This window comes from Vulpes vulpes, chromosome 13 (assembly GCF_048418805.1).
Source record: "Vulpes vulpes isolate BD-2025 chromosome 13, VulVul3, whole genome shotgun sequence".
NCBI lineage: Eukaryota > Metazoa > Chordata > Mammalia > Carnivora > Canidae > Vulpes > Vulpes vulpes.
The window spans coordinates 155,371,615-155,392,028 of record NC_132792.1 but is presented as its reverse complement, the minus strand read 5'-3'; the positions used below and the strand labels follow the sequence as shown (position 1 = coordinate 155,392,028).

Genomic DNA, 20,414 nt, shown 5'->3' with positions numbered 1-20,414 from the left:
TTGGTTCCATGACTGGAAATCTGTATCTCCCACTTCTCTTCACCCATTTTGCCTGTCCCCACACCCCTCCCCTCTCTGGCAACCATTATTTTGTTCTCTGTACTTATAAGTCTGATTCTACTTTCTGTTGATTTTTTTTATTCATTTGATTTTTTTAGATTCCACATATGAGTGAAATCATATGGTATTTGTCTTTCTCAGCCTGACATATTTCACTTAGCATTAATACTCTTTAGTTCCATCCATGTTGTTGAAAATGGCATGATCTCATCCTTTTTATGGCTGAATAAGATTCCATTATACACACACACACACACACACACACACACGCATGCACACATGCACTCACACACATCTTTATCCAGTCATTTATCAATGGACGCTTGGTTTTTTTCCATATCTTGGCAATTGTAAATAATGCTGCAATAAACATAAGGGTGCATATATCTTTTTGAAGTAGTGTTTTAATTTTCTTTGGATAAATATCCAGTAGTGGAATTTACTAGATCATATAGTATTTCCATTTTTTAATTTTTTGAGGAACCTCCATACTGTTTTCCACAAGGTCTGTATCAATTTACATTTCCAACAGTGTACTAGGGTTCCCTTTTCTCCACATACTTGCCAACACTTGTTATTTCTTGTCTTTTTGATATTAGCCATTCTGACAGGTGTAGGGTAATATTTCATTGTGGTTTTGATTTGCATTTCCCTGATGATTAGTGATGGAAAGCGTCTTTACATGTGTCTGTGCGCCATCTGTATGTCTTCTTTGGGAAAATATTCAGGTTCTCTGCCCATTTTTTTTAATTGGATTTTTTTTTTTTAGTGTTGCGTTATGTAAGTTTTTTTAAAAATATATTTTGGATACTAACCCCTTATTAGATATATCATTTTTAACGATTTTCTCCCATTCAGTAGATTGCCTTTCCGTTCTGTTGATGGTGTCCTTTGCTGTGCAAAAGCTTCTTATTTTGATGTAATCTCAATAGTTTATTTTTGCTTTTGTTTCCCTTTCCTCAGGAGACATATCTAGAAAAATGTTTCTATGTCTGATGTCAGAGAAACTACCACCTGTCTTCTAGGATTTTCATGGTTTCAGGTCTCACATTTAGGTCTTTAATCCATTTTGAGTTTATTTTTGAGATTTGCGTGTGGTATTAGAAGTGATCCAGTTCATTCTTTTGCAGGTAGCTATTCAGTTTTCCCAGCAGCATTTTTTGAAGAGACTCTCTTTTCTCCACTACAAATTCTTGCTTCCTTTGTTGTAGATTAATTGATATCTATTTATTTATATCTATATATATGTCTCTATATATCTATATATATAGATATAAGTGTGGGTTTACTTATGGACTTTCTATTCTGTTCTATTGATCTATGTGTCTATTTTTGTGGACGAACCACACTGTTTTGATGACTACAGCCTTGCAGTGTGTCTTTACATTTTGTATATGTATCATAAGTTTTAGATTTGTAGTTACCATGATATGAGTTTCATATATAACACCCTAAGTATATAGCAGTCTATGTTAATTTGATAGCCACTTAAGTTCAAACACATTCTAAAAAACCCTTCTTTAACTCCCAACCCCACATTTCATGAATTTCCTGTCATAGTTTACATCTTTTTATTCATAATTGTCTTATGTCTAATTATGGCTATTTCTTTTCCACTTAAAGAAGTCTCATTAGCATTTTGTGTAAGGTTGGTTTAGTGGTGATAAACTGCTTTAACTTCTGTTTGTTTGGGAAACTCTTTATCTCTCCTTTAAATCTGAATGATAATCTTGCTGGGAAGAGTATTCTTGGTTATAGGTTTTTTCCTTTCAGCACTTTCTGGCCTGCAAAGTTCCTGCTGAAAAATCAGCTGACAGCCTTATGGGGTTTCCCTTGTAGGTAACTTTTTATTTATTTTATTTTATTTTTATTTATTTTTTCCTTGTAGGTAACTTTTTGCCTCTCTCTCCCTGCTTTTAAATTTCTCTTTATCTTTAGCCTTTGATATTATATTGTATTATGTTATTTTGAGAGAGAGAGAGAGAGAGAGAGAGGAGGAGGAGGGGAGGGGCAGAGGGAGAGAGAATCTTGAGCAAGTTCCATGGCTAGTACAGAGCCCAGTGCAGAGTCAGATGCTAAACTGAGACACCCAGGTGCCCCTAACCTTTGACATTTTAATTATGTATCATGATGTAGGCCTCCTTGGGTTCATCTTGTTTGAAACTCTGTGCTTCTTGAACCTGGATGTCTATTTCCTTTCATAAGTTAGGGAAGTTTTCAGCTATTATTTCTTCAAAAAGTTTTCTGTCCCCCTCTCTCTTTCCTCTTCCTTTTCTTTTTCTCCTCCTTCTGGGATTCCCATAATGCCAATATTTATTCACCTGATGTTGTCCAAGAGAGCCTCATTTTTAGAAAAGATTTTATTTATTTATTTGACAGAGAAAGAGATCACAAGCATGGGGAGCAGTAGGCAAAGGGAGAGGGAGAAGTAGATTCCCCACTGAGCATAGAGTTGGATGCAGGGCTCAATCTCAGGACCATGGGATCATGACCTGAGCTGAATGCAGACACTTAACCAACTGACCCACCTAGGCACCCCAATCTTTCCTCATTTAAAAAAATTCTTTTCCTTTTGTTGTTCAGCTTGGATGCTTTCCATTACCATGTCATCCACATCTCTGATTTGTTCTCCCTTTGATAATCTGTTGATTCCCTCTAGTGTATTTTTTAATTTTGGTTATTGTATTCTTCAACTGTGTTTGGTTCTTTTTTATGTATCTTTACTGAGTGTCTCACTGAGTTCTTCCTCTAGCCTTTAGCTCATAGTGGTGAGCATTATAATCATTACTCTAAATTCTTTATCAGGTATACTGGTTATCTTCATTTCACTTAGTTCTTTTTCTGAGCTTTTGTTTTGTTCTTTCTTTTGGAGCATATTCCTTTGTCTTCCCATTTTGCTTGACTTTCTGTACTTGTTTCTATGGATTGGGTAGAACAGCTACTTTTCCTAAACTTGAAGGCATGGTCTTATGTATGGCTGTCCCTTACATAGATTATAAATACTTGGTGACTTTTGCTGGCTGGCTGGAGCTATGGTTAGCATGGGCTGGTGGTCCCATGGCTCCACACAACAGGCACCCTGGCAGGACAGCTAATAGAGTGCTGGTTAGTTTTTAGGAATGTAAATAATTTGTTCCTTAATCTTTGCTACTATTCGACTTGCTTATTTAGTCTGTGATTCACCCAGTAAAATCCTGTGCTTGGATGGCTTAAGACCCAGGAGACCTGAAGCTTACTTATATAACTTTGGGAAAGTTATCTTTCTGAGCTGAATCCATAAGAGAGGGAGAAAAACTTGGCCTCACTCAATGACTGTGAGGATGAAATGAAAAATATATTCAAAATACGTAGTAAATCTCTTGGTGTATATTTTTCCTCTTTTTTCTTTCTCAGTTCTCAAAAAATAGGCAACTATATTCAAGAAGACCACATAACTTATCATATAAGCTTGTGACATCTTTTGGACTAAAATGGAGCATTACTGAAAATTACACTGGGGAACAGCAGTAAATTGAAACTGACCCTTACTATATTTCTTTATGAAAAGAAAAGAAAAAAGACATGAGAAAAAATTTAAACCCTTATAAACCATTGAATAAAACCTGTGCATCACAAGAGATGTTCTGTGCATTTCTCTGTAAGTATCTTGAAATCAAAATCTCATTGCAATGTGAGTGGCAGTTCTCATTAAAAGTAGAGATGCACACAATATTAACTGCAAACTGCCACTCCTGTTCCCTCGTGATATCACCTCCTTTCTCTATCATGTGCTTTCCTCTCAAACTTTCTGGCTGATGCATTCTGGCTGTTCTGGGAAATTAGGGACATCAGTAATTGGGGCCTATAAGGGCCAGGTTTAAATATATTTGGATTCCACAGTGATTACATTTGGGAGATAAAATTGAATTTATATAATGGCCTTTCCTGAGAGGGATTTCAGGGGGGCACTGCAGCATAATGTGGTGTTGAAGTGCAAGGGAATAGCTGAACTTGTCATTAGAGACTTCTTGACATTTCATCATTTTATTTTATTTTTATGCTTTGAATTCCTTCACTAAAAGGTAGGAATAGAAATATAGTGAAGTTGCCATTGGAATATTGCTGCTCTCTTTCACAGATGACTTGAGTCTTCTGTAACATGCCTTAATACTTGGTAGCAATTAATACTGTGTTTATAAACTTACCACTTAAACTTAATTCTATGCTTGCCAAACAAACTAAATGGAGAATCTCAGCCTAAGAAGCTTCAGTCCTAATACATTAATTAGCACATGCATGAGTCTGACTGGATAGCCTAGGATAAAGTAAGTCAACAGAAACTGAACTCTAATCTACTCTGTTTTTTTTTTTTTTAAATCAGGAATTGTTTGTAACCAGATGTATTCATTACAGTGGGGGGACTTCTACCCCTATGTACCCAGGGCTTAAGGTCTGATTTCAGGAAGTGTTGGGGTGCCTTTTAAAGTCACTTCAGTAGTGCACCTGGATGGCTCAGCCAGTTAAGCATCTGCCTTTAGTTTGGCTCATGATCCCAGGGTTCTGGGATCAAGTCCCACATGGGGAATCCCTGCTCAGTGGGGGATCTGCTTTTCCCTCTCCCTCTGTCCCTCCTCCCCACTTGTCTTCTCTTTCTCTCAAATAAATAAATAAACTCTTAAAAAAAATAAAATGAAGTCACTTCAGTGATTCTATGTAACCTGTCCTGGCCTCATAAAGCAGCCAGGCGCCTCCTGTAAGAGCCTCTGAATCAGTGCCACAGAATATGAGGTAACCAGAGAGCATCTTAATATCTTCCTGCTGAGTGCAAAGATACAGCTCCCTTCTTTTCTTGGTTGAATTTATGTATGCTTTTTCTTGATATATATTTTAGACTTTTTGGTACATATTGCCAAAATAAAGGACTCTATTTTTCACTTCGCATAGGGTCTTCGCAGGCAGGAATCATTAAACAAGTGCAGCTGATAACCTGAGCCAGAAAAGTTTAACCTATCATTGGGCTCTTAGCATCCAGTCAACTCTATTTATAGGTAGGCTGAAAGCATGCCCCGAGAACTTTGGTGTCTTCCTAGATACTATGATGGTAATAGTGAAGGTTCACAGGATAGGAATTCTTAGGCAAAGAAATTGAACCTCTCCAAAGAATAGTAAGTACTAGTTTTTATAACTAGCTAGAGAATGTATATCAGGTACTAAGTAAGTCAGTTTGGGAGCCAAGACACAGAGAATTCTCTAGAAATGGAAGAAAAGTAAAAGCTTGAAGCAAAAGGACAACATCCTTGGAGACTGTGTTCATTGAAAGGAAGAGGGTGAGATCTGGACAGGACAATGGCAACTGTACAGCAGAAGAGAGCATAGCCTAGAGGCAGAGGAGGCATAATAGATACACAATAGATAAGATTTGAAGACTGGTTTGTGGGCGAGGGATTGAACTCATCAAAAGATAATTGCTAATTCAGATCTACCCAGGCAGCTATTTCTAGCATCCATTTCTTATAATATGCAGCTTGACTATCTAGACAGTTTATGTTCATTGGCCTCTTTTTTTTTTCTAGGTCCTCATTTTGCATAAAAAAATTCCTACCACATAATTTTTTCCCAATATGTAATTTTAATGTAATAGGTTTAAAACTCTATGTCAGAGGGAGGTTAATTTCACAAATATATGACATAAAATAACAAGAATCATAATATATAATAATTAATATATTGTTATATAATACATAATTAATATTAACATAATTATATATAATATAAGTTCTATTTTCTATTTTTTTGAATGTTCATAGAAAATCATACTTCGGTTTTGCTTTTTCATTTTTGAGAACCAGAAAATTCAATTCTCAGGCTACTTTTTTCCAAAGATATAGTTTGTCTATGGACTAATCACATTAAAGTTTCTTTCAACTTTAACTTTCATTATTATTTTTTAAAAAGATTTTATTTATTTACTTGAGAGAGAGAGCAAGAGCAAGAGCAATCACAGAGGGAGAGAGAACGGGGAGAAGTAGACTCACTGCTGAGCAGGGAGCCAGATGCTGGGCTTGATCCCAAGATCCTGAGATCATGACCTGAGGCAAAGGCAGATGCTTAACCCACTGAGCCGCCCAGGCGCCCCTAACTTTCATCATTTGTAAAACAAGTAAGTAAATAACAAGTTTTTTGGTTTCTTTCAGTTTTATAAAACAAACTCTTTTAGTTTGTTATAAAAGTGCTTTTGTTTATCCGGCAACTTGTACAAAGGACTTTTAAAGAACTGTGTGACTTCAGAACTATTTATTACTGCTTGTAATTTGGGTAAAGGTATCAATGAGGGGGATGCCATATGGTAATACTTTTGAATTGAAATATAAACCCCCATTCAGCCTTGCTCACTTTCGTTAAGCAAGTGAGTGAGCAAGAGAGAGAGCAAGAGCGAGAGAGAGCAAGAGAGAGAGAAGAGATATATATGTGCTTTGTGAAGAAAATGGCTTTTAAAAATGGCTCAGTAGTATTTTGCAGGCCAACTTTATTTCCTGGTGCCTCTGGCAAACAGGGGAAAGTGCATTCTTCCACCCAGGCGTTCTTGGAATAAAACGTCTTTAGGGAGTTCACTTCCTGCTTCATCATGTACAGTACCTGTTTTACCTACTAATCTATACCTCACAGGACTATTGAGAGCCCCAGCTAATAAAAAGTGATCATAAAGCACTTGGCAAAATCACAACAACTATAAAAGGATACATGCAAATGTGGTAAGGCTTGTCTTTCTGGTATGAACATGAAGTCTTTGTGTGTGAATGATACAGTGATTCAAATGTTAAGCCATTTTTTTTTCTCTTTTACAAACTGGAAGTAGTTTTGCCAGCTGGTGTGCTGTAGTGAATTGTTTCTAACTAATATTAGGCCTCTCCTCATGAATTTGTGCATATATTACTTAAGAATTCATACCGGCTTATTTAAAGGGGAAGAGCAACATGTTTGTGTTAAAGGAAAAAACAAAGGGAAATAAATGGGTTGTATGGTCATCAATGGCCTTCTATCATCACTGAATGGGAATTAGTAGCTTCTATTTGATAGTTTTCTTAAGTAACCGCACTGAGAACACATTGTAATTATACATTGCACAGACTAATGTCATACGCTCCCGATCCACAATTCAACCTGGAGGGAGCTAAAGGGAAGACCCAGGTTGTGGCCGGATAGCAGAGAGAAAGAGTGGTCAGTCCACATGGTGAGGTGGTTCCATTAAGTTGCAAGTAGACTCTCAGGCTTAATCAGGGGTCCAGATGCCTCCGTCCCACTCCAGCCAAGGTTAGCTGTTGGCAGGAGGAGACTAATGCAGTTGTCCACAGTGAATGAAGAAAGGCAGGTGAGACCGAGTCCTTTAAAAAATTTTTTTTTAAAATTTATATATTCATGATAGACAGAGAGAGAGAGAAAAGCAGAGACACAGGCAGAGGGAGAAGCAGGCTCCATGTCAGGAGCCCGATGCAGGACTCGATCCCAGGACTCCAGGATCACACCCTGGGCCAAAGGCAGGTGCTAAACCACTGAGCCACCAGGGATCCCCTAGACTGAGTCCTTTTACAAAGGAAGCCAATTCCCAACAAACTAAGAAGACCTTTATCGGTTTCATTCTGCTACTCTTTCCTAGAAAAGATTAAAAGCTGAGGTTTTCTTAGCAAATACCCAGGTGTTGGGTCTGACATCAGAGACAACAGCGGAGAGATAAGATGACATCCATACTTCTGAAGCCCAGGAGACTTCTCAGTCCTTATTTATTTTTATCTTGACTTTGTTTGGAATAATAATAAAAAAAAGGAGGAGTGGTCAAATATTTTGAAGTTTTGAATCTCTCTTTATCATTCTAAGGATCTTCTGCTGTGCAAGTGTACCTTTTTACCTGGTATTTGGCTGAGTTCTATGCTGGCATGTAGTGTTTTTCTTTTTCCCCCTTGAATTGATCAGATTTAAGTACATGCAATGTTTACTCAGTTATTTTCTTAGATTTTAGGAAAGTAGAACTTATCATACAAGGATGTGTTTGGGGTTTTTTACAGGAATTTATTTTGATCATTTATTTGTATCAGGATTAAGGTTGCTTCTAGAGGTTATTGATTTTGTTGAGCTATCAACGTCATACTAGATGCTCTTATATATTTCCTTCTAGTAAATTCTTATGTTGTGGCTCACTGGATGTGATTACACATTCTCCTGAGAGTATTAAATGGGTGTGAATGGAATTGCCATATGGTAAAGATGTTTTTATTTATGTGGAGTGTCTGGTGGGTGGGGTTAGGAGATTCTTTCCCAGGCATTGCCACAGGGTTACACAAACACTGCTCTGTTTCTTGTAACCCAAGTGAGGCTCCTCAAAGAGTCTGTGAAGAAAATTTGCCTTCGCTGATTACAGTCTATTGGTGATACTCTGCTTTAGATATTCTTTTTTCTTAACTTGAAAGACTACTTTAAGTTTTCCAATGTCTGGCAGATGCCAAGATAAAAATAAAGATGAACTAGCAGAAGCTGGTCAGAGGTAAGAGAATTTGATTCTATAATTTTGGGCAAATCACCCAAAATATGGGGAAATGAGGGTATCTTTGCTGTATTGTTTCTGAGAATTTTATTATCTTTTCCACTAAAAATTTAGTAGCAAAAGAAATAAAGATCATAATTTCCAACTCGAATTTTATAAATATTTGGATAGATATGTTCAGATTTGGTAATTAAGATCTTAAGAATTATTTGAGCCTTTTTGTCTCCAAAACTAGAAGACCTTTTTTCTTAGAGTTGGCTTTCAAATTAACATTGAATGCTAACTTCATAGGCCATGAGTTGTGACAGAAAGAAGTGAAACATACTTTCTGGAGAGATACTGCTCCCAAATATTCCCTTCTATCATCTCTCTGTTCGAAAAGTACTTACATATCATTTTGAAGGAGAATTTCACTTTCAGCTTCAAATTCATAATATTGTTGCTAAGTATAAAAAGGAATAATATTCTTGGAGAATGTTCTTCTTAACAATACCATCTCAGTTGATACTAAAAGGCAGTTCCTGCTAAAATATTTTCAAGATGGTTTTCTAAGGACTTCAAGAAATCTGACTTCTTAAATACTTTATATAAAGGATTTTAATCGTATAGTAAATGAAGACGGTGATACTATTAATAAATGTTACCTAAGAACAATAATAGGAGGCAATATAGAGTTGATTCTAGAGAATATCTGACTTTAATATATGCTGACTATAACTCATGAGAGGATTGTATCTAAAAAAGTTCATTTCAAGTTAATTGTTTGGAACTCAGAACATTGATATAAATTGGTGAAGCTCACAGCCCATATGTCTGAGCTTATTTTATTATATAAAATAAAATACCATTATAGAGTTTACAATATTGTTTCTCTTTCCACACTCCAAAAAGGGAAGGAGCTGTCAGGGCAGGTATTCCTAGGTATTAGTGACCCTTCAGTTCTGTCTAAGGCAAATTTCCACATTGACACATTGTATGAATGGATGAAGGGGACCAGGAGTTACCTTTTGGTTATCACAATACATTGGGAAGAAGGACAGGTGTCTCAGTAAAAGGCATTGAACTTAGATTTCCTCATCATTAGTGTATAAAAATATATAATTCAGGGACTACCTGGGTACGGCTTAAACACGATGGATATTATTAGGTAGATAAAAAGTTGTTACTAGTACATTTTATATGATGGTATATTGAAAACTAAGCAATTGTGGTATCTCATCAAAACTTCTATTGAAGTTAATTAAAAATTTAAAATTAAACTTGAAACTTACTAACTACATTCAAGAATAGTCAAGGAAATAAGGAATACTTGGTGGTGGTGTGTGTGGGGGTGCAGCTTGGGAATAAGTAAAAGTAGCCACCAGAGCCACTGTTCATCTTGATGGTATTTGTTAAGGTAAATGAACTTGAGTGCAATTATTACAGCCTCATGGGGCTTGAGGACTTCCCTAATGTGAGGAGTTCAAGAGGATACCCTTAAAACCTGACATTCCAAAGAGATTCAAGATAAACTGATTGTCTCAAATACTGGAGCAGAATTGGAGGTTGGGGTGGGGGTGGTTGGGCAGAAATCCTCTTTAAGGATTCATAACTATAAGCCAGACCTCACATGGGTGATTAAAAAAATTTTAAGTTGAGAATTTAGGATGAAAGTGTCCTGAATGGGTAGTGACCCCTCAGACATCTACCAACAATAAATGAATAATCTTTCCAGAGAACTTCTTTCTTCAGATATCACTACATTGAACTCCATATAAACTCCAAGGATCAGTGACATAAAAAGAAATCACCAAACAGAAAAAAAACAAGAGACTGTAAGTAAGGATCAGCAGATGAAAATCAGATAGTAGACTCAAACTCACAAATGCTTCAGATATTGAAGTTATTAGAAATAGATTAGAAAATATACATGTTGAATATATCTTAAGAAATTAAAGAAGGGCTTAAAATATGAATAAAGAGAAAGTAGATTTAAAATAACCAAACAGAACTTTAGAAATGAAGATAATATACATTAAAAATTAAATGGGTGGCTTTAACAGAAGATTACAGAAGATTTAGTGGCCAGAGAAAGAATTAATGAACAGAAAGATATCTGTAAAATTATCCAGAATTTAGCCTGGGAAGATTGAAAAAAAAAAAAAAACCTATGAAAGAAACGTTAAGAGAGATGGAGGGGGTAAATGAGAATGTATGTATAACAAGAGTCCCAGAAGGAAAGGGGAGAAAGAATGGAGTTCAGAGTTTTACAGGACTGACGAGAAAGTCAGTTTCAAAGGTGTTTTAAAGGTCCTGTGCTGCCTAGGAGAAGGTTGGTGGGTTGATAAATTCTGAATTTAATCAGAATTTACCTGTTAAAATTTCTAGGATAGCTACTAAATGAACAGGAATAAAGTATATAACTTCCAAACTAGAATCTAGGAGGAGAAGGCAGCATTAAATAAGTAAATAAATAACCCCAAAGAAGGCAATAGTGAAAGAAAAAAGAAAACGTAGATCAGAAGACAACAAATGGGGAGTGCAACATTAGATGGCAGAAATAAATTTAAATATATCAGTAGTTATAAAAAAAGGCAATGATCTAAATGTCTGATCTAAGAGTCAAAGATTATAAAACCAGACTAAAAGTCAAAATTAACATTATTTAGATAAATCTGAAACATAATGACTTAGAAAGTTTTAATGTAATAGAATGAAAAGAATTATACCAATCCTAGGCAAATAAATACTAATCCGAAGAAAGCCATTTAGATGTTAAGGCAAAAAAAAGCATTACTAGAGTTAAAGAAAGTCGCAACATAATGATAAATTTACCAAGCAAATAAAATAATTATACACTGGTTTGCATATTTTAACACAGGCCCCCAACTACATAAAGCAAAAACTGATAAAACTATAAGATGAGATAGACAAATCTGCTATCACATTGGGAAATTTTAAGTCATCTCTTTCATGAAAGAATTGTCAAGCAGATTCAAGTTTAGGAACAGAAGAAATCAATAGCAATCATAATGTTTGATCAAGGCCTTTGTTTGTTGTTTTTGTTTTTCTTAGGAGATGCAGCTTTCTTTTTCTTTCTTTTTCTTTTTTTTTTTTTTTGAGCTGCAGCTTTCTAATTTAATTTTAGGAAAAACAAGTAAGTCTGGGGAGATTGGAAGTTCCCCATCATGGCCCCTGAAGTTCTAAATTACTTTCGGTTAAATTGATCCATTTAGTGTAGAAATACACAGGAGGAAGGACCAAACTTCTTAAACATAAAACCACTAGGGTCTCAGTAGTTGGGGGACCCACTGCTCTCAAAGCATTTTGATGAGTGGGCTTCCATGTTTTAGAGGTTTTTCTCTAGAGCAGAGAGAAAAATTCTTAAACAGCACAGTTTCAACAGGAGCATCCTGGTTCCAGAAAGAACGAAACCGAAGGCCAGCACAGTTCCACCAGGAACAGTCTGGTTCTGAAAAAGGAGTCAGACCATAGAACAAGAACTCTCAGAAAAGATAGACCTTAAAATAGAACCTGAATACAGCCCGGAGAGTTCAAACACAAAGAGAGCGGAGGTCTAAATCCAGGAAAAAATCTTACCCTCAAACTCCAGGGTTGGCAAGAAAGCAATGGGCTCAATTGACTTTGTGGCATCTATTTCCTCACCAGCCTCAGAGTTGTTGAGGGTCTTGTCTGGATTCTTTTTTTTTTTTTTTTAGATTTTATTTATTTCAGACACAGAGTGAGAGTGAGAGTGAGAGAGTGAGCATGCACAAGCGGTGTGTGTGGGGCAGTCGCCTAGGAAGAAGCAGACTCCTGCTGAGCAGGGAGCCCAGCTGCAAATATGAGGCTGGATCCCAGGACCCCAAGATCATGACCTGAGCCGAAGGCAGGTGCTTAACCAACTGAGCCACCCAGGAGCCCCTGGATCCCACTTCTGATCACCAAAGTTATGCTAACCTTAAAAATAAAACTGTCAGTTATTTTTCCAGCAGAAATGGGTTTATTTGGGAATAGCAGAGAACTGCAATTTGGAACAAGCAAGCTGTGGCAAAACCATAGGCAAGTCCTGACCGAGGACGTATTTTTAGAACACCTTGCCCCAGACTTGCTGAATATATACTCTTTATAAACACATGCAAAAAATTTAACATGAGCTTAAAACATTGAAAAAGACTAAGTTTATAGACTATGTTCTTTGGCAATGATATAGATCATGTTCTTGACTAATGTGGTCCTGAAAAATGTTAGTATCAATTGTCACATAGGAAATATGAAGATATAATATCAACTGGAAGGCTTGCCCTTTGCACACTTCTCTATCAGTCGTATCCGAAATTCCATATGAAATAAGCATTGTGAAAGTTCTACTACCTTCATTAAACATATCATCAAAATAAGTGTTCAAAAAATGTCCTTTTTTTTGGAATTTTCAACAAATCATGCAAATTGTGTCCATCTGTGTTTCTATCCCTTTTGCTTGGTAATAACACATTTCTTCTTCATGGTCAGCCTAACAGTTTGTTTAAAACGATTTGCTTTGTGTGTGCATATGCAGTGTTTTCCTTTCGTCTACTTAAGATAAACTAAGAAAAATAACAATTTTATATTATGCAGGGATATGACTGTCACTTAAATCCCAACAAATGGAGAGGGAAAACCATTATATTAATGGTGCCTTACTACTACTTGAAAACTCCTGATGTAGGCATTCCAGGTAGGGTTCCTTTTTGGGGAAAAAATAATTATAATGAAAGGAGAAATTTGAGAAATTTAGTAATACTTGGAGCAGAAGTGGTTTTTAGTTTACAGAATTTTTTTTTTCAAGGCTTTGGACTATGGTAAGTTCTTAGGTAGAAAAAAGCTTCATTTGGGAAAGAATGCATGTGGTATAGACTGCCTAATCGTGAAACTGAAATCCCCAGAATAATTTCTTAAAAGATCACACAGATATGTCACGCGCTCTCTCTCTCTCTCTCTCTCAAATAAATAAATAAAAATCTTAAAAAAGGGGGGGGGGGCGCCTGGGTGGCTCGGTTGGGTGTCTGCCTTCAGTTTGGGTCATGGGATGGAGTCCCATGTGGGGCTCCCTGCTTAGCAGGGAGTCTGCTTCTCCCTCCCCTCCCCACTCGTGCTCTTTCTCACTACCTCTCTCTCTCTCTCTCAAATAAATAAATACATAAAAATCTTTAAAAAAAAAAGATCACACGGACATGTAATGCTTTTTAACTTGAATATCATATTGTTCATGTGATATACAAGTAATAATTCCCATTTTGCAAATGTGGGAACCGAGAAACTGAAGCGCCTCACCCTAAGTCAAGCTGTGACAGCACATCATGCTTAAATTAATGTTCTTGTTCCCCTATTATGTCCTGACCTTATTTTTGACTATTGGGTCTACGGCTATGAAATGTATTTCGTCTTGTTGACCAAGTAACACCTATCTTTGGCAAGAACGTCTAGGATCTGCATAACCGAACCGAATGTTAGCTTTTTGCTTCTGAATTCTTTAATTCCCAAGACTCCTTATATGACTTCTTAAGTCTCATGACTCATTCTCTCTTCAGACCACATTTGGTTTCCTCTCATCGTCTCACCTTCTGCTAGAATAAAGTCTGAAGCAACCCCTATTTGGATAAAAACCACTGTGACCATGTGTCAAGAGTGGTAACGTTAGTAGGAGAGGCCTTCTCCAGAAGGTCTGTGTAATCGTGCAGCCCTGGACAATCCTCCAACATGTGCATGATAAGACTTTCTCTACATCTCTTTTCGGTAGATCCTAGCTAGAAGGCAGCAGCACACGGACAGGAGGCAAGTACCCAGTAGAAGTAAATATCAGCATCGCGTAGACCTGACCTGAAACCGGCTTTGCCATGACCCACTGGATTAGCTGGGCCTGTTTCTCCATCACTAAAATGCTGATGCAAGTATCTGCCAGGCAGAGTTGGGGCAAGTGCCGTGACAATGTATGTAACCTGCTTAGCAGGTGCTTTAGTGCCCTGTGCATTCTAGTGTCTTGCGTTAGGCCCTCGGCCCCTCCGCTGTGGCCTGGCGGAGCTTCCTCGCCTGCAGCAGCTCTGTGAGGCCTGCAGCTTGGAGAAACGCGTCCAGAGTCGGTCTTTGCTCTGCCGGGCCCTGCGGGGTAGGCACGTCTGGCTTCCATATGTGCAGGCGAGCGGAGCACTACCATCCTGCTACTTGACAAGGCGAGGGAGCAGGTGCACGAGTCTGAACATTCCTGAGTCGGGAGGGGGCCGGCTCTGCGTTTCCGAGCGCAGGAACCGGGCCACAGCTGGGGTGAGGCGGGCGCCCGGGGCCGGGAGCATCCCCTGGAGCTCCGACAGGTGCGGTCGGAGGCCACGTGAAGCTTCCAGCCCACGATCCCGGCCCGTTAGTGATCCAATTCCGTGGGCCTGAGGTGTGGAAAATGCTGCAAATCGAGGTACCGCTGCAGTCCCCTCGCCGTTCGGGGGTGGGGGTGGGGGCGGGGGGAGGGCCCGGAAGCGGGACCGTCGGGACCCAGGAAGGGAGTCGGGGGCCGGCCGGGGCGGGGACGCAGGGGGCACCTTGCGTTTCTGGCTCGGGCACAACGCGGGCCGCCCCCCGCCCTGTCGCCTCCCCCGGCTCCCCCTCCCCGGTTTCCCGCGGGGCCCCAGGTGAGGCCGCCGGCCGCCCCCATCCCCCCGCCTCCTCCCCCTCCCCCCTCCTCCGTCCCCCGGCTCCCTCCGGCGCGCGGCCTAGGTGAGGCCGAGGTCCTCCTCCCCCGCCCCCTCGCCCCCCCTCGCCCTCTTGTCCCCCGCCCCCTCGCCCCCCCCCGTCTCCTCCCCAGCTCCCGCGGGGCCCCAGGTGAGGCCGCCGGCCGCCCCCCATCCCCCCGCCTCCCCGTCTCCTCCCCCTCCCCCCTCCTCCCTCCCCCGGCTCCCTCCGGCGCGCGGCCTAGGTGAGGCCGAGGTCCCCCTCCCCCGCCCCCTCCCCCAGCCCCCTCGCCCCCCCCTCGTCCTCTTGTCCCCCGCCCCCTCGCCCCCCCCCCCCGTCTCCTCCCCGGCTCCCGCGGGGCCCCAGGTGAGGTCGCCCCCCGCCCCCTCCCTTGCGCCCGCCGCCCCGTCCCCTCCCCCGTCCCCTCCCGCGCGCGGCCCAGGTGAGGCCGAGGTCCCCCTCCCCCTCGCCCCCCCCCTCGTCCTCTTGTCCCCCGCCCTCTCGCCCCCCCCCCCGTCTCCTCCCCGGCTCCCGCGGGGCCCCAGGTGAGGTCGCCCCCCGCCCCCTCCCTTGCGCCCGCCGCCCCGTCCCCTCCCCCGTCCCCTCCCGCGCGCGGCCCAGGTGAGGCCGCCGGCCGCGCCCCCGCGCGCCCCTTCCCCCTCCCGGCGACTTCCTGGTCTGCGGAAGGTGCCGGAGCCGCGGCGGGCGGCGGGCGGCGGGGAACTGAGAGAGGCCGCGGCGGCGGGGGCGGCGGGGCCGGGGGCGGGGGCGGGGGCCGGGGCCGGGCCACCGCGGCCGCTGTCACAAAAAGGCTCGGGGGGGGGCGGGGGGAGGCGCCCGGGCGCCGCCGACATGGGCCCGCCGCCGCCGCCGCCGCCGCTGCCGTGAGTCGCCTCCTTCCCCGCGGGGCGGCGCGACCCTCCGGCGGGGGCCGCGGGCTGGCAGCGGGCGCGGGGGCGGGACGCACGGCCCCAGCGCGACATGTCACCATGGACTGCAGGACCAAGTGAGTGGGGGCGGCGGGCGGCGGGCGGGCGGGCGGCGGGAGGGACGGCGGGAGGGACGGCGCTAGGCCGCAAAGCCTGCGCGGCTCCCCGGGGGCGGCTCCGGCGGCGGCTCCCGGCGGCCCCCGGCGGCCCCGCGTGTCTGGGCCGCGGCGCGGGCCCCCGGCTGCGGCCGCCCCCGCGGGGAGGCCCGGGGTCCGCGCGCCGCGTCCGAGCCCCGCTGCTGCCCGGGGCGGCTGTTACCTGCCGGAGGTTCCTAACGTGAGGGCGACGGTCCCGGGGCTTCCCTCGCCGCTTCCCACTCGTCGTCTTCCCATTTCTCTCAGAAAACCGGACTGGGCCCCGGTAGCGGTCCGCACGGGCCCGGGACAGACCGCGGCAAGATGGTCTCCCGCGCGCGCTCCCAGAGGGGGCGGCGGTGCCGAGGTCTCCTCAGGAGGCTCCTGTGGTAAAAAGCGGTGCAAGTGTGGGGACTTGGGCGTGGGTCTCAGAGGTAGGAGTTTTATGGGTCGTTTTTTTTTCTCTCTCCCCCGAAACTTACTTTGCAGAGAATTTCTCCTCCCTTTACAGCCTCTTCACACACACCCCCCGCCCCACCCCCCCCCCCCCAGCTTAAAAACCTGAAACGGTGCATTTTTATTTGTCTTAGCGTGAAAGACTCGTCAAATTTCACAATGTGACTGAGCCCGGTATGGAATTTTTATACATAAGAGACACTAAAAAATATTAGGGAAACGGGAGAATTGTGTGCTTTTCAGCATTTTCTTCAGTGTCTGGCAGTGTTGAGGGGGCGGGGTAAGGGATCGAAGCAGAATGCGTTATGCTTTTTGACATTAATTGGATTAGAAGAGAGGAAGTTACCAAAGTCCATGTTATTTCCACTGAAACAAGTTGAAAAGAGGAGGGCTGAGAAAACGCCTGTATTTGCAAATTGATTTATATAGCCCGTCACTTCCTGTGACTCTAGGTTCTTGTAATAAATTTAGAAAAAAAAATTGTTAATTTGGAAGTCAAAAGTGGCATTACTCTGCTCTAGGAAGTACATACTAAAAACAGGCGATGTTACAGAGACGCTGAGGTCTCCTTCACAGGAATAACAGATTAACACTTTGGTCACGTGCACATTGCGGTATCAGATTTTGCTTGATCTTTTATCTTCCAGCAGAAAGAATAAAACAGAACTGTTAAAAAAAAAAATGTGTTTCAGTAGATTTCAATTTGAAATTAAACCCAACGAGTTGGTCGAATGTGTGAGAAGTTAACAAAGACGTGGATTAACTTCTGAATGAAGCAAAGCAACCCTACTGTCAGTGGGGAAATCTAATATTGAGGTAGATGTCTATGTTAATTTCTCCAAAGATAATTGACAGAAAACACGGTTTTTGCTGTTGTTGTTAGCCTTTGAGTTTATGTACAGTGTGCTCCTTTGAGCGTGCTTTGCAATGATTACATTTCAAGAGAAGCCTATGCAAAGTGTCACATTTAAGGAGCATTAAAACTGTTTTACGGTGGTCTGGAATATGGCAGGTGGAGCCAGATATTTATCTTTTACCCTTACACTGCAAGTGCTTTAAAAAAAAAAAAAAAAGGCCTGAGAACCTGCTGGCCAGCTTTGTTGGCAGGGAAAAGTAGAAATTCTTAGGAGCATACTTGCTTTGCAAGTTCAGTTAAATAAGATAAAGTCCATGCTTTACGCTTATATAGCACTTAATACTTTTTACTTCCACATTAATTAGTTGATTTATAATCCACAATTATTATTCTTTTAAGTGAGCAAAGCACTTTATAGGTGAGAGAAGCAGGCTCAGAGGTTAAATGCTTGCCCCAGGTCTCCTAAGGTCACCTAAGCCTCTTACATTATTGAACTGGGAAAAAAAACCTTTTTTATTTTCGACATTGTGCTCATATAGTTACGTAGAATACACTGCAACAAGAACGAGGTTAGTTTTTTGAGTTAAGAAAATATAAACTCTGCAGAGATGCTTGTCATAGGAAATAAATTCTTTTTCTTCTAGGGAAAACCCAGAAAGAACCTTTGACTTGGTATTGAAAGTGAAATGCCATGCCTCTGAAAACGAAGGTGTGTATGCTTTGTTCGTTCTTAAAATAACTGCATCTATCAAAACAAGTGTTAGTGTTGTAGACTGCTAGAACATGATAGTATCAGGATGATAATGGTCCTAAATGTGTATCCTGCATCTAGCGTCTCAAGGTGCTGTTAGGAAAGTGGATGCTAGGTCTTTGGCATGAGATTGTAGAAATCATGACTGTATCTGTGCAGCTTAAATTTCACCTGTACATTAAGGCCGTGGAACTTAGAACCCAGGTTTATCACTGAGGGATCATTAGTTTCGGCAGTAGGGCACACTCTTAAAAATTTTCTTTCATTTGTCTTTGAGAACTTAGCTCCTTTTTTAAACATTAGTGAAAGTCCCCTTGCCAGTACAAGGGGAGGCACACCAATTCCCTTCTAATGTTTCCAAAATGCGGAATGCAGACCGGGTACCCCCTTCTGTTGGGTTTACCCCAGTAGCAGAGCACTTTCAGAGGGAGGTAAATAATAGTGTGACATTACCTGGAAGGGGTTCACTGCCAGTTCTGTGTAATTTCCTGGAAAGAGGAGGAAACTTTGGTCAGTTTCTTCGCCATTTTTGTCATATGTAGTATGTGTGCACAGGGAGGTGCATAGAAAGGAATGAGAGCTGTCTCTTCCTGCTTATTTCCTTTGGATGTGTCCTTGTGTGATATGTTTTCATGGCTCTTTCCAGTGTGATTTCACTTGCCGTGTACTTAGATTCTAGATAACATGGTGGTGAGTAAGTGTGGGATTTTCTGGAGACTAGCTGTCCATTCTAAAGACTTGGTAGAAAGTCTGCTGACACTCTTAGCTCCAGAAACTGCCCAGCAATTATATGCTTTGAAGCAATTTGGAGCTGCACACCTTAAAATAGAGGAGCCCAACCCAGCTTGTGGTGAAATGGGTGTGACTAATTTTAGGTAGGAAGTCACACATGTTCCTGACTCCTGCTCTGCCTGCTGTACTTCTGGGCCTGTTTGAACTGTAGCTGGGATCAGGTTTGTCCCCAGGCACGGAGTGATCCTAGGTTGTAGAGAGCTTTTTCCAAATAAAAAAGTTATCTTTTGTTGTCCTATATGAATTAAAGTTGGTCCACTTACATTCTTTCTAGGCACAGCCAAGTTCTCTTTGAAGACTCACTCACATGGATACATTATTTTTTTCAGCTCCAATTTAAATCTATTCTTTAGTGTATTTATGGAACGAATAAATCTTCAGAATATCTGTATCATAACATTAGTTCAGGTCGGTGAATTAATGCTCACCTGCTGTGTTTGTAAAACAGGCCAAACTCCTTTGGAAAACATGATTTTTCTGTAATTTTAAATGCATGCTGAAGTAATTTTGAACAAGGATCAATCTACCTTATTTAATACCTGATCTGTACTTATGTCAGATTGTGACCTTTCATAAAGACTTCTAAGTCTTTTACTCTTTCCTTCCTCCCTTTGCCCTTTTCCATTTTTAGGAACTAGTTATTCCAGTTTTTATCTTCTACTAGTGCCCTTTTTATTTTTTGCCTTTTTTGCTGCTGTTATTTTAAATCGTTACTCATCAGAAGCATCCTCATGTGTATTTTAATAACTTATTAAGCACAGTGACGTTGAGAATATAACAAATGGTTAAACACTTCAGCCTCTCTGTAGGATGCAATTGGTCCGTTCTACCCGTATATTCCATTAATATAACTCATGGACAGCAAATTCTAAAGAGTTTTAATAAAGCTAAAGTCAACTGTATAAGAAGCATAAACAACTTTTCTTCTTTTAGTTGTGACTTAAATAGTATAAATATGACTAATATTTTAGGGTCTAACAAGATATACTTTTTTTGTGTTTTAAATCTTATGTCAAATTGAGAGTTTGGTGTTTCTAAATGTTATTAATTTTCTACTTTATTGATGAACATTAAAGAGAAAATATCCAGAAATAGTTAAAGAGTTATTGGAATATTCATATTTAACTGTCAATAAAACTTATTTATTTAATGAATCTGATATGTGTATTAATTTATTTAAAGTAGGATAGTTTTTTGTTTTTTGTTTTTGCTAACATTCCAATGAACGTGGATAACATTTTTT

The 20,414-nt window shown here is 41.3% G+C and overlaps 1 protein-coding gene and 1 long non-coding RNA gene across 10 annotated transcripts in view; one reads left to right on the top strand and one right to left on the bottom strand.

Moving 5' to 3' along the window:
* Positions 1 to 16,640, bottom strand: part of LOC112934523 (uncharacterized) — a 53,102-nt gene extending 36,462 nt beyond the window's left edge. Inside the window, exon 1 of the long non-coding RNA XR_003237969.2 lies at positions 16,501 to 16,640. This is a non-coding gene — a long non-coding RNA (uncharacterized lncRNA). The remainder of the gene's footprint in view (positions 1 to 16,500) is intronic.
* DENND1B (DENN domain containing 1B) overlaps positions 14,622 to 20,414 on the top strand; it is a 261,506-nt gene continuing 255,713 nt past the window's right edge. For 2 of the 9 annotated variants that reach the window (XM_072733415.1, XM_072733416.1), the window contains exons 1-2: positions 16,111 to 16,259; positions 18,273 to 18,337. In XM_072733415.1, coding sequence (XP_072589516.1) covers positions 16,243 to 16,259; positions 18,273 to 18,337 — 82 coding nt within the window. In that variant the 5' untranslated portion in view covers positions 16,111 to 16,242. Of the gene's footprint in view, positions 15,000 to 15,078; positions 15,214 to 16,088; positions 16,260 to 16,612; positions 16,751 to 17,419; positions 17,589 to 18,272; positions 18,338 to 20,414 lie in introns of those variants that run through there. The other 7 variants (XM_072733422.1, XM_072733417.1, XM_072733418.1 and 4 more) reach the window with 6 other exon arrangements.